Below are 14283 nucleotides of genomic sequence, written 5' to 3'. Positions count from 1 at the left end.
GTTTTTAAACATCAATCATTTTGCTTTTTTACTAGAATCAGGAATTTTCCTAGTTCAGCACAAAACTCTTTTTCAAAATTGCCAGTGGCTGCTCTGAAAGTTTTTTTGTTTTCAACTTAGCAGGTGTTTTGGTTTTCCTTTTTAGGTGTTGACAGCTCTTCTACCACAAGCAGTGCTTCTCCAATGCCCAACAGTTACGATGCCCTGGAAGGAGGCAGCTACCCAGGTAACTTGTTTTGTGCTTGTTTGATGTTCATTTTTAGTCATCAACTATAAATTGCTTTCAAACATGAACATGCATTACACATATTTAGCAGACTCTATTTTTACCAGAGAATAGGGATATTTTCCTGGCATTCTTCCCTCAATTTAACAGTGTCATGTGACAACTATGAAGATTGTTTCTGGAAGACCTGAAGAAATTTTATTACTGTATTCTTATTACTTTCCGTTTTCCAAAAATATTTAATAGTGGATAATTTTCTTCTTTCCCTTTCTTAAAAAAATAACTCAAGTAATTTTCATATTTGTGTGTTTTCCTCATTCTTAGGTCCTTGAATTCCTTCCAACTAGCCCTTGAATATAGTCTTTGACTTTTTAATCTTTTTTAGTTGTAGATGAACATAGTAACTATTATATTTACTTATTTTTATGTGGTGCTGAGGATCAAATCCAGTGCCTCACATGTGCCAGGCCAAGTGCTCTACCGCTGAGCCAAAAACCCAGCCCTGGTCTTTGACTTTTTACTCCCCTTGTGGGTCTCGGCTACCTCTGCTAGGTGAATAGATTAGCCAATTGGGGCCAGGTTTTAGAGGCATCATTTTTAAACATATCTGGAAATAACTTTAATTATTGCATAAGAATAAAGGAACAAGTGAATTACTTATAATTAATAGTTATTTCATTATTATGTCTTATACTACAGTTCATCTCCTATCTCCTTTCTGACAACCTAACCAGCACCTGATCTTTCTCTTTGTCTCTGCTTTCTTTGTTCCTCATGATTTCAGACTTCAGGGATAACATGATAAATAATTCTGATGTGCATCTTTGTTTCTTATCACTTCAATTAATCCAGGACAGAGCTTAACTGAAGTCGGTGTATTCCATACTTAACACAGTACCTACTATCATTATGGTAGGAATCAATAGAAAACTTTAATCTCAGCTTAGTATAAAGCTCCTGGTAATTTTTGAAGAAAAGTTGAATACACTATTTAGTCTTTTGTGACTTGGAAATCAGTAGGGGTGTGTGTGTGTATGTGTTTGTGTGTGTGTGTGTGTTTGTAAGAACTTATAAACCATTCCAAGAATAATCTCCATTAACAAAATAGCATAGGGAGTTACTTCATTCACTAAAAGATGAATTCTACAACTCTCTAGTATTTCATGACCTAAAGTGAAATGTCCCTATGGGATACATTGGTTTGGTTGAATCCATTCAATCAACAAATTCTAGTCTTAAAATGAACTGTCCTTTGACAGTATGTTAGTGATCTTGGGCAAGTTTTCTAGCTATTCATATAGCACCAGAATGGAGGAAATATGTTAACATCTGTAGCAATAATATCAAATGACTTGAAAGTCTACTGAATATCCAGTACTACAATAAGTCTTAGGATTACAGAAATATATGAAGTATTTTCCTTTTCTAAAGAAGGAGAGATTTAAACCTCTGTCTTCAAGACTCAAATGTTTATTTCTTATACTAATCATTGTTTTCATGTTAAGGGATCCTTCTACCTCTGTTCCCATCACAAGCAGGAGATCTAAGGAATGTGCATTGCATTGAAGTTATGACCCTTGAATAATCAAAAAAAGATGATAGCAGAATGTCAAGAAATCTGTCTTCAAAATTAGAATCAATAGAGTGAATAGAAAGATGTGCTTCCTCAAGGAACTTTTTAAAAATAAATTAGGGGGGCTGGGGAGATAGCTCAGTTGGTAGAGTGTTTGCCTTGTAAGCACAAGGCCCTGGGTTCAATCCCCAGCACCCCAAAAAAATAAATAAATAAATAAATAAATAAAAAATAAATTAGGTCAAATGCTTTTCAGAAAATGTTTTAGCAGAGCCTGATTGCTAATAAAGAGTACATTTTTATTTGATAAAAATAGGGAAGACTCCAAGGTGGTGACGGCTTGGGTGGATGATGCCTGATGTGCAGGCACGGAGCTAGACCTCACTCACTGCAGCCTATTGCCACCAGGAGTCGCACCCACTGAATCTGCCCACTGGCGGGTTCAGCTTGCTGGTATTTTATTGAAGATTTTTGTTTCTATAGAAATAAAGGATTTGAGTCCATGAAAAAAATAAAAAATAAAATGATTACACATTATTGAGTTGACTTTAAAATAAAACTTCCAGTCAGTATACCAAAATGTTAATAATGCTTGTATAGTAATTTTTTAAAGAGTTTTTTTGTTGTCGTTACTATGTTTGAATTCTTCAGTTTTATTCAGATTTTGGTTTTTATTTTAAATTTTAGTGAGAAAAAGAACATTCATTGAAATTTTTTTTGTTCGGCATCTATTACATACTAAACATTGTCCTGGGAGCTGCACACTGTTCTAGACACTCTTGTTCTTTTCTCGCACTTCACCTATGGAAATAACAGGAACTTCTAGGGGATTGTGGAAATATGTCAGTCATTTCCTGAACGTTTTATATAGATGGCAGGGTCAGATAAAAGACAACTTAAAAAAGAGTAGTAGATGCTCTTTCTCTTGCTTTGCTTTGTTTTTGTGCTTCTTAGCCCTAATACTCCTGAGAGAATTAAAACAAAACAAAACAAAAAGATAGACTATGAATATGTCTCTGTATGTGTATTATCTGGTAGAAACACCAACTAAAAATTTTGTTGGTGAAATTATTCAAAATTTGGGATGGAACCATATGTAAAACAAGATTAGCAAAATATTGATAATGATTGAAGCTGGGTAATTGGCATGTGGGGCTCATTTTTCTAATCTATTTTGTTTAGAATTTGACATAAAATATTCAGAAAAGAAAGGGGAAGTGCCAAAGGTTATGGCTTACCCAGGGGTCAGGTCTTTATAGAGTCCTGATTTTCCATTGTTTTTGCCTTTGCTAGATGTGCATTCTTCCTCGGCAAGCAGCCCTGCTCCTGATCCAGCCCCCGAGCCTGATCCTGTTCCAGCTCCAGCTCCAGTGCCAGCTCCTGCTGCTCCTCAGCCTTCAAAAATGGCTAAGCCTTTTGGCTATGGTTATCCAATTCTTCAGCCTGGTTATCAGAATGCTACAGCACCACTTAATTCTGGAGTACATCCTAGTAGCCAAGGGTATTCTGGATATCAGCAGTATCCTCAGGTATGTGTGTAATCCTCATGTAAGGACATGGCATTTCTAAAAACAGTAGAATTTATCACTTCTAACAAACCCATAGTGATCAGATTTTTAAAGAGTTTAAATCTAGATGAAGACATTAGCTCTTTTTATTTTCTTCATTGTATCTTTAGTTTTCAATCTGTAATGCACAGGTATTAATTTTATAAGTAGGGAATTAAAGTGAATGTTAAGTTTAATTCTATATTATTATGCTGGCATTCTCCATAGGAAATGACACGGTAGAATGTGGTTTAGATCTTATTTTAGTCTCTACCCTTCAGTTGAAGAACTCTTCATGGCATGGAACCGACCTGGTGAGAGAGCCTTGGTGCACGCACAAGCTTGTCAGTTCATAAGCTCATTGACTACCACCAGGACTGCCTCTCACGTGATTTTTCTGGACCCACTTCTGGAAGATCATATTATCTTAATCATACAAGAATAATAGATATTTCACATTTATATTTCTTGAGAGGAAAATGACATATGGGGAAATTATTGAAATGACATAAGTATCCTACTTAAGATAAACCATTAGATTAACCTTACAGAAATTTCATCTTATGGTGAACTAAGAATGAAAATTTGACATAGGAAAATCATTTGTTTTTGGAATTTAATCATAGCATTAAGGTACTGAAGGATAAGAAGGAGGAAGAAAACTAGGAGAAGCACTGAAAAATATGATTGATTTGGTATACATTTATCTGCCTTTGATTTTGTTAGATTTTCTTTGGTTCATATGAAACACTACATATTTCAGTCTTGTCCAACTTATACTTTAGGTGAATTCCTATTTGGGATCATAATTTATTATTTTTTTCTGTACTTTAATGAGGATAAAACAAAATTCAAAGAAAAGGTTGATTCTTGGAAGTGTTGGGCAAGGGGATAAAAAATTATTTTGAAATAGTAAGTGGTGTTCCATAATGGCCTAGGACAAGAGTCAGCAAACTGAGACCACTGGGCCAAATCTGACCTGCTCCCTATTTTTGTAAATAACACTTCATCGGCGTACAGCCATGCCTAGTCTTTGTGCTTTGGTGCCATAGTGGATCAAGCTGAGTAGTTGCACACAAGACTGTGCCTTTCAAATCTTTGCAATATTTACTGTCTAAGCTTTCACAAAAAGTTTGCTGATACCTTTCAAAAGAAGATTAAGAAGTATTTTCCAGTTTTATTTGGGAGGTTGGGGTATAAAAACTAGGAGATTGTCTTTTGAATGAAAGTAAAAATACTTGATATATCAGAATTTTTAAAAAACTACCTCATTCTGTTTTGTGATCACAATTCTCTTTTATACTCTAGGGATGGTACAGGAATAGAAGAATTTGGATAAAGAGAACAGACAGAATGAAAAATGGAGTTATTAATCATAACTGAAATGAATATTATATAGCCAGTGTCAAGAAATAAGCTGTTAAAGATACACTTCCCCTTTTAATTTTTAAAACTTTATCAATCTGTATTATATAATAGACATCAACATACAACTTGATGAATTTCTCAAAATTGAGCACACTCACTTAACTAGTAGCCAGAAGCATCTTTCATGCTGTTTCTAGTCATTAGCCTCCAGAATAAGAGTGACCACTACCCTGATTTCTAATACCACAGATTTGTCTATTATAAAATTAATTTATATATATATACATATAAAATTTATTATATTTTTGTTTAAATTCTTTTGTTCAGCAATATTCTTATTGTGTGGTTATAGTTTATTCATTTTATATAGTACTCCATTATGTGAATATGTCAGTTTATTTGTCCTATTGTTAATGGGCATTAGGGTAAATTTCCAGGTTGGTGTTATTATGATGGTTCTACTGTAGACATTTCTGTTCATGTGTTTTGAGCTAATGTATATTTCTAGGAATGGAATTGTACAGTATCCATATAGTCAACCTCAGCAATTAATCTTGACTGTTTTCCAAAATGGAGATTCTAATTTATAACACATTCGCAGTGTGTGAAAGTTCCAGTTGCTTCCATGCTATTTTCAACACTTGGAATTTTGACTTTTTGTATTAGACAGTCAACTGCCTTTTATTTTGTGAGTGAGGAAATGGAGAGAAAAGTGAAATCACCTGTGCAACACCAGGCCTGGTTCTGATTATGCAAAGACCTTGCAGTTCAGAAGTAAGCACTCTTTCTCTTTGGCTGGCAGGGACTTGTGCAGTAATAAATCAAAGTCAGATTTAATATATGTATTGCTCTAAGAAAGATCACAAAGCCATGGTTCATTTTTGTCTAATCTGAATTTAAAATAGTTTTTTGGACACCACTATTTCAGGGTTAGTGAATAGTTATGATTCAACTACAAATCTAGGACCTATATTTTAAGTTCTTGTCCATTTACTAAGAAAAGACTATAGTTTTCATCTAAGATCAGCATTATCAAACTAATTTTAAAAGAAACCATATCTTTTTAAAGTGCCAGTAAGAATATTTTACCTTAACTTTAAGTAGCCATCTGTAATAAAGTTGAAATTCCTTTAAATGTTGTACTGTGGAAGGGTTCTGAAATCTAAGAACTTTCTTTGTAGTGATTTAATTGAGATGTTGGCTGGAACCCCCAATAGTTGACCTGTTTGGGGTGGGGAGCAGGGGTAGACAAACTTACTGTTCAGAGCCAAAAATAGCAAAAAATGTTGATGTTTAAGAACAGAAATTAGAAAATTATTTTCAGGGAATCATGAAAAACCTGATAGTGATACTATATAGCTTTAAAAAATAAAAGAGTGCATAATCAATTATAGAAAATGCAAATAACCAAAAAGAAGAAAATAAATGTCAATCAATATTCCCATCAAGTTACAAACAACTCTTGGGGATCTGTCTTTCCACCTTTTTGGATGCATCTTAGGGGAAAGCTAGTAAAGAAGCTATTCATCCAAATGACTTGTTTAAACAAAGGAAGTTGATAAATACAGATGGTGTTTTGGTAGTTTTAATTTCTTCAATAATATAACAGGAAACCTTTTTATATTACTATGTGTCCTCTATCATTTTGGTAGCTGTATGTCTTAAAATGAACCAGACTACCATTTGTTGGACATAACTCAATGTTGAAATCAACTTCCTCTCCCACCTCTACATACTCATCTTTACTCACTTTTCTCATTATTTCTTTAGATTAAATTTCTGTAAGTGGAATCATTTAATCATTGCTCATAATTTTATAAGACTAGAGTTTGTCTTTAGTTATCCAGTGGACATTTATTGAATTCTGACTGTGTAGCAGCATGATTGTAGACACTGAAGATAAAAGGAAGCCAAGTGAACAAAACACTCCTGCTCTCAAGAAAGTTGATGAGAGAGCAGGGTCAGTGGGACAAATAAGTAAACAAGTCAATGAGATAATTTCAAGTAATTACAAGATCTACAAAGTAAGACAAGTTGAAAAAGTTTCAGGGGTGGAAATATGGTGTAAGTGGTCAGAGAAGCCCTCATTGTAGATTAATTATGTCTGTATTAACGTTTTTGAGAGGGTAGAGGAAGCAAGCATGGAAAACTTGGGAGTGGGCCATTTTAGACTTAAGAAATATGTGTGCAAAAGCTTAAAGCAGGAGCAAGTTTGATGTGTTCCAGGAATAAAGTCCCGGTGTGGCTGGAACTCAGCATGGGAAAAATAATAGGTATGAGATCAGAGAGCTAAAGAAGGACCATATTCAAAATTTTACCCCAGGTGCAAGAGGGAGGCATTACAGATTTTGCATAATGGAATGACATCTAATTTACTTATTTAGAGAATTAATTAATTTGGTTCCTGTGTGAAGAATGAATTAGGGATGGGAATTTTTTAAAAGACAAAAATGGAAGCAGAGAGCCAACTTTAAAGATCCGCCATAATCCAGGAAGTAGATAGTTATGCCTTGTACCTAGGTGATGTTAGTGGAGGTACGGAAAAGTGGATTGAGAAGGGATAACTTTTGACATGCTGATAGGCTGGATGTGGTGAGCAAGAGAAAGGAAAGGCATCGAGGTGACTCCTAGGTTTTTGGCATAGCCACTGTGCAGAAGGATAGAGTATTTACTTAAATGGTAAAGACAAAGGGAGGAATACATCCAGGAATAGGGGATCAGGTTGGCTGGGTTGACTTAAAATGCCTAATAAATTCAGATAGAGATCGGTAGTTGATCATTGGTTGATGGTCAGATGTGGAAAAATAATTGACCAATTTTTTCTTTGAGCAGAGGCCTACATGAGTATTAATATTACTAAGTATGCCAAGAATTATTTTGTTCTAATTTTAGTGTATGTTTTGTTGAAGCAAGCACGCAAGAATTATTTTGTATGCCGGCTGTGGTAGAACATGCCTATAATCCCAGCAACTTGGGAAGCTAAGGCTGAAGGATCCAAAGTTCAAGGCTAGCGTGGCAACTTAATGAGATCTTATCTCAAGATGAAAAATAAAAAGGGTCAAGAATGTAGTTCTGTGGTAGAGCATCACTGGGTTCAATCCCCAGTATCTACCCCCAACACACACACATATACACACACACACACACACACACACACACACACACACACACACACAAAGAGGCAAGGGAGTTTGTCTCTTAAAGAAAGAATTATTATTTTGTATCGGCAAAAATATTTTATTTTTTCATAGCTCTTAGTCATTTGTGTTTCCATATATATGTTCTTTCACCATTGTTCTGTGTAATCTGTAATAAGTATAGACCTTTTGTCTAATATATATTATAGTTCTTTTTCATCTTGATATTTGTTTTTAATTTTAATAATATTTTTTGGGAAATGTTTAATTTTACATAATCATATTATTTTCTTTTATTGTTGTTTTTAATCTTTATATTCTTTAAATGATCATTAAATATCCTATCAACATTAACATGAGGAAAATAGTCCAGCTTTCAACAATATACTCAAATATTCTCTCAGAGAATATGTATATACACATATACATATATATATATTTATATGTTATATATATATATTTAGGTTCTTTTTAGTTCTTTGGTGATTTCAGTTTTATACCATTAATTCATCTAAAGTTTTATTTTGATACATAATGTAAATAATAAATTATTCCTCACCATCCCCTCCAAATGGTTAGCCCTTAGTTCACTGTCATTTATTTGAAAATCTTTTCTTCCTGATTGAATATCCCACCTTTATTTATATCCTAAATGCTAAACTTGAATCTTCTTTTGAACTTTCCATTATATACTGTTACTGAGCCGTGTGATCGTTTTTCCTTTTTCCTTTACAGCTCTATTGAAAACTCAATCCTTTTTTTATTATCCTGTTTTTTTCCTTGACATCATCAGCTTCAGTTACTGTCAACATTTTGCTAGACTTCTTTTCATCTGTCTCCCCACTCCCTTTTCTTCCTGAGGACTTTAAGAAGCTAATGAGGGAGCTTTTTTTTTTTTTTTTTTGCATAATGAAGTACCACTATCATAGACAACAAAATTAATAACTTCCAAATGTCATTTAAAATTCAGCGCATTTTTATATTTGCCCAACTATTTTAGAAATACCTTTTCACACTTTGTTTATAAAATCAGTATTTGTATAAACAACATTTTATTTGTAATTGTTTATGTCTCATGATTTTCATTGTAATTTAAAACATTTCTATTTGTGCCTTTGATCTAATGGAAAAAGTGGGTCAGTTGTCCTATAAAATGCCCCATATTTTGAACTTGACTCATTGTTTCCTTGTATCATTTAACTTTTTCTCTAATCCATTTGTATGACTAAAAGTTAAATCTAATGGCTTCATAATATTTAGGTTTATTGCTTCATGTATGTATTCACTTAAATGAGAATATGATATATTTAGTGATTTAGGCCTCATGATGATATCTGGTTGTGTCACTTGTAGTGCTAGGATTAATTAGAGGATCTTATAGTGACCTTTTTATCACTTTATTACACAGTTCCTCATTAAACTTTTACCTAGTGGCTTTGTTATCTATTGATATGTAGGTATTATCTATTCCAGATGACCATTACCTGAATCATTTCAGGATGGGTGGTAAAATAGTGACTTTCCTGAAATTATCATTCTATTAGATGGAATGCTAAAATATATTCACATAATGGAGCATTTTGTACCTGTATAAACAAATGAGGGAGATCTCTAAATGTAGCCACAGAATTATTGTCAGGACATTTTTTGTTGTCGTTGTTAAAAATAGGGCCATAGTTGGAGCAGTATACATGTTAGTTAATATTTAAAAATATAAATAGTGGCAGGATTAAATAAAAACTAATAAAAAATAATTAACTATAGATAGAAAGGTTAAAAGTGAAATAAGATATCTCTGGATATATTTGATTGTGAAGTTTTAGCATCAAAATCATATAAATATATTTATTCAAAAACTTACTAAGTGAAGAAAGATTTAAAGCAATCCTTAAAGATTAAAAGCAACATTATCAAATTGGGTACATTTGATACCAAGAAGAATACTGTTCTAACCGATTATAGTATTTTGTACCTTTTGGTACCATATATCCAAGGACAAAAAGAACTGTTTAAAAAAATCGGAGTAACTTGGCACTGTAGTGTATGCCTGTTATCCCAGTGGATCAGGAGGCTGAGGCAGGAGAATTTTGAGTTCAAAGCCAGTCTCAGCAACTTAGCGAGGCCCTAAGCAAGACTCAACAAGACCCTGTCTTTAAAAAAAAAAAAAAAATCAAAATCTTAGCATCTGATTTAATAATCTTATTTTTATAGTAATAATTGTGATATTGTTTTGAAACTACTTAATTATATTGTAGGATAGAACAAATACAGTTGGCTCTTTGTATTTTGGATTCAACTAGCACTGGGTTGGAAACATTTAAGGGAAAAATTCCATCTGTTCTGAAAATGCAGACTTTTTCTTGTCATCACTCCATAAACAATGCAGTAGAATAACTATGTCCATAGCATTTACATTATGTTAGGTATTTTAGGTATTCTAGAGACAATTTAAAGTATATGAGAGGAGTCAAGTGCAGTGGTGCACTCCTGTAATCCCATGATTTAAGAGACTGAGGTGGGAGGATTGAAGGTTCAAGGGCAACCTCAGCAATTTAGTGAGGTCTTCAGTAACTTAATGAGACCATGTCTCAAAATTTAAAAATAAATAAATGAAAAGGGTTAGGGATGTAGCTCAGTGGTAAAGCCCCTCTGGGTTCAACCCCAGTACCCAAAAAAGTTTATTAAATAAAATAAAGTATATGGGACAATGTATAAGTTTTATGCCAATATTATGCCATTTCACATAAGGGACTTGATCATTTGCAGATTTTGGTATCCCTGGTCACCTGGAACCAATCCCCTGTGGACACCAGTGGACAAACACCATGCTATTACCATTACGAAAATCAAGATTTTTAGCAAAAGACGAGAGATACTAGTATAAAATCAAAGAGAATTGGACAAAGTAAAGTCATCATCTCAAATTTGAATTGGGAAGTTTGATACAAATTTGTGTTTTCCTAATACTTAAAAATGTATGTTTTTCCCAGACATGGTGGCACACACCTGTAGTCCCACCTACCTGGCAGTCTGAGGTAGGAGGATTGCATGTTCCAGAACAACCTGGACAATTCAGCAAGATTCTATTTCAAAATAAAATTTTTTTTAAAGGTGTAGGGTTGTAGCTCAGTGGTAGAACATCTGCTTAGCATGCATGAAACCCTGAGTTCTATCCCCAATACTTAGTATTGGGGGAAAAAATAATTTGCAATAGCCTGATAGTAATACTAGCACATTAGCAGTGAACACTCTTTTATCACTTAGATTATGGTTTCAGATGACAAAATGTTATGCCAGAAAGCAAGGAAGCTAACAAAGGCTAGTAGGTTTTTATTAAAAGGTTACTGGAAGCTGGAGATATAGCTCAGTGGTAGAGTGCTTGCCTACCACTTGTGAAACTTTGGGTGTGATCCCCAGTAATAAATAAGTAATAAATAAAATAAAAACATACTGAGGGGCTGGGGCTGTAGCTCAGTGGTAGAGCATTTGTCTAGCATGTATGAGGCCCTGGGTTTGATCTTCAGCACCACATAAAAAATAATAAATTAATAAATAAATAGTATAAAGGTATTGTGAAAAAAATTCTTTAAAAAAGGTACTGAGGCCATCTTAAAAAGGCTCTTACTGGACAAAGATTGAGTGGTTTGAACTTCAAATAAATAGTGACGGTAATTTGATACATTGTTGTTGGAACTGCAGATTAGTACAACCTTTGGAAAGCAGTGTGGAAATTCCTTAAAAAACTGGGAATGAAACCACCCATATGACCCAGCGATCCCATTCCTTGATATTTATGTAAAAAAAAACTATAATCAGCATACTATATAGATATAGCAACAATGTTTATAGCAGCACAATTTACAGTAGCCAAATTATGGAATCAGCCCAGATGCCTTTCAATAGATCAATGAATTAAGAAAGTGTGGTACACAATGAAGTTTTACTGAGCCATAAAGAAGAATGAAATAATGGCATTTGCTGGTAATAGATGGAAATGGAGAACATCAAGCTAAGTGAAATAAGCCAGACTCAGAAAATCAAGGATTGAGTGTTTTTTCTAGTATGTAGAAACTCAAGTAAAATAAGGGAATTAAAGTGGGGGTGTCAGATATCATAAATATAAGAGTAGAAGGTGGAGAACAAGCGGGGGAGGAAGGATGAGAAAGGGGAGGAAATATGGACTGAATTAACAGAATCATGTTATATGCCAATATACCAAAGGGATTTTCACATTTATTATGTGTAGAAAATACCAATGAAAAATAAATAAAGGAGCAACAGGAAGATTAGTAGAAAGGAGAATAGGAGGAGGGGAGGAAAAACTGAGGAATAAAGGTTGAAATCAAAATCCTTGCATGTATGATTTTATCAGAATGAACCCAAGTACTATGTATAATTGTAATGCTTAAATAAAAAAGTGAAAATTCGTTAAATCAGTTTTAGTTCACAAAACGCTATGAATTCATAATACTAAAAATGTAACACGGGAAACCAAAAATATAAGCAAAGCAAAACTCATTGAACACCATTGTATACTTCTGTGGCATCACTCAGTTTTTGAAAATTATTAATTGATAAAACTTGAAAACAAGTAAGCATTTATTCTGCCTGTGCCTTTCAACTGTATTCAAGGGACCCACATTCTTGATGTTGAATGGCATTTTTGCTGACATTTTGTTGTGAGACTTAACTTTGCCAATAAGGTTTAAATTTATTAAGTACTTTTGCTTTGAAATTTTTAAAGTATATTTTAAGTTGCCTGCTTTATTAAGTCATTCTGTTATTATCAAGACAAATTAAAATTTTTTTTTACCTTCTTGGTTTTTCTTTTTGTTAACTCCTATGTCTGATATATGATAGTTCATTCACATTTGTTCTATCATTCTTTTGTTTTGTCTTATTTTTGCTCTTTCAGCAGTATCCTGGTGTCAACCAACTGTCCTCTGGTCTAGGAGGATTGAGTCTTCAGAGTTCTCCACAACCAGAAAGCCTGAGACCTATAAACCTCACTCAGGAGAGGAATGTTTTACCCATGACTCCTGTTTGGGCTCCCGTGCCTAACTTGAACTTAGAACTCAAAAAGCTAAACTGTAGCCCAGAGTAGGTATTCGTTTATTTTATAATCTTTCTTTATGTAATATATCTTAATGAAAATATTATATGACTCTTAAAAATAGTAAAACTAGCTGAGCCAATGGCACATGCCTGTAATCCTACCTACCTGAGAGTTGGGGCAGGAGGATCACAAATTCCAGGCCAGCCTGGGTAAATTTGTGAGATCCTGTCTCAAAATAAAATTAAAAACAAAATAAACAAAACAAAAAACAGGGCTCAGAATGTGGCTTAGTGACTGAGGACCCTTGGGTTCAATCCCCAGTACTGAAGAAAAAAAAAAGTAAAAGTAATATGGCAGTAATTACCTGATTGGAAGTTCATGTGGACTTTTGTGTTTCACTTTGTATAGAAATAGATGTAAAATTCAGTTTATAGTATCTGGGTCATCTTCTCCTCATCCCATCTCTGTCTCAAGCCCATCCCATTCCCATATCATCTAATGTGAGGCAAATTATTTGTGTTTGAATGAAGGGTTTCAGGAATCCAAGTTTAACTAGAGTTTTTCTTTTCTTAAATCTCTTTTTCACCACTGTTTACCAGTACTAACTTCTGATAACTTTTTAGTAGGTTAGAATCTTTAAAATTGTATTCCCTCCTTTGGGCTTTGCTTGAAAAAGAAGCAGACCTCACTTATGAAATCCCAAGAATAGATTTAAGTAAATAGTTTATCTCTGAATTTTCTTTTTCTACTCAGTATAGAATATGAAGACCATTAACCCCCCCAGGCTTATTGATCCAACCTGAATTTAAACTTGAATTCCTTCCTCCTGGAGGAATGTTTCCTTACCTCCTGGAAAATTTAGCTGGCAGACATATCCAGCAGTCTCCAAGTCTTGGTGATCTGTCTGTTTGGATAGCCTTTTAAGCTCCCATCTCAGGCCTCCCAGCACCTCCTAGATCAAATGTCCTTGACTCTTTCCAAAGAATAGGTTATTCCTCTGGCCCAGATAGTTTGTAGAAGACTTCCTCCTGCCCTGGATTTCTTCTCCTTACAAAGTAAGCTCTTGATTCACAGAACATCATTATCTTCTTCCTTGTATTTTGATTAGGAAAATTAGTTCTCTTCTTTAGATCCAGTATTTTCCTTTTCTTAAGGCAATAGTTTCCAAACTTTGCAGGGGGAAAAAAAAAACAAACTCTTCCTTTTCCACCAAAATCTTGTATAGAATTCAAATATAGAAAACAAAGGAAACTTCTTTGAGGGTTTCCTCTGCTCTTGTATCTCCCACTGTCCTCAACATCCATCAGTGACTATAGCAGTGCTATAATCCTTTCTATAAAAGCATAGGGCATTTTGAATTGTAGACTGACAACAAC

At 34.0% G+C, this 14283-nt stretch overlaps 1 protein-coding gene and 1 non-coding gene across 5 annotated transcripts in view; both read left to right on the top strand.

Moving 5' to 3' along the window:
• The window catches only part of Sec24b (SEC24 homolog B, COPII coat complex component), an 86430-nt gene that overhangs the window by 45637 nt on the left and 26510 nt on the right, over positions 1-14283 (top strand). For 2 of the 4 annotated variants that reach the window (XM_047567139.1, XM_047567141.1), the window contains 3 exons: positions 146-226; positions 3093-3328; positions 12770-12951. In XM_047567139.1, coding sequence (XP_047423095.1) covers positions 146-226; positions 3093-3328; positions 12770-12951 — 499 coding nt within the window. Of the gene's footprint in view, positions 1-145; positions 227-3092; positions 3329-12766; positions 12952-14283 lie in introns of all 4 variants that reach the window. The other 2 variants (XM_047567140.1, XM_047567138.1) reach the window with 1 other exon arrangement.
• On the top strand, positions 1926-1999 carry Trnat-ugu (transfer RNA threonine (anticodon UGU)). The gene has a single exon. It is a non-coding gene; the product is annotated as a tRNA-Thr (tRNA).

The sequence above is a fragment of the Sciurus carolinensis genome, chromosome 10, assembly GCF_902686445.1.
Source record: "Sciurus carolinensis chromosome 10, mSciCar1.2, whole genome shotgun sequence".
Classification (NCBI taxonomy): domain Eukaryota; kingdom Metazoa; phylum Chordata; class Mammalia; order Rodentia; family Sciuridae; genus Sciurus; species Sciurus carolinensis.
This window is presented reverse-complemented; position numbering and strand designations above follow the sequence as displayed.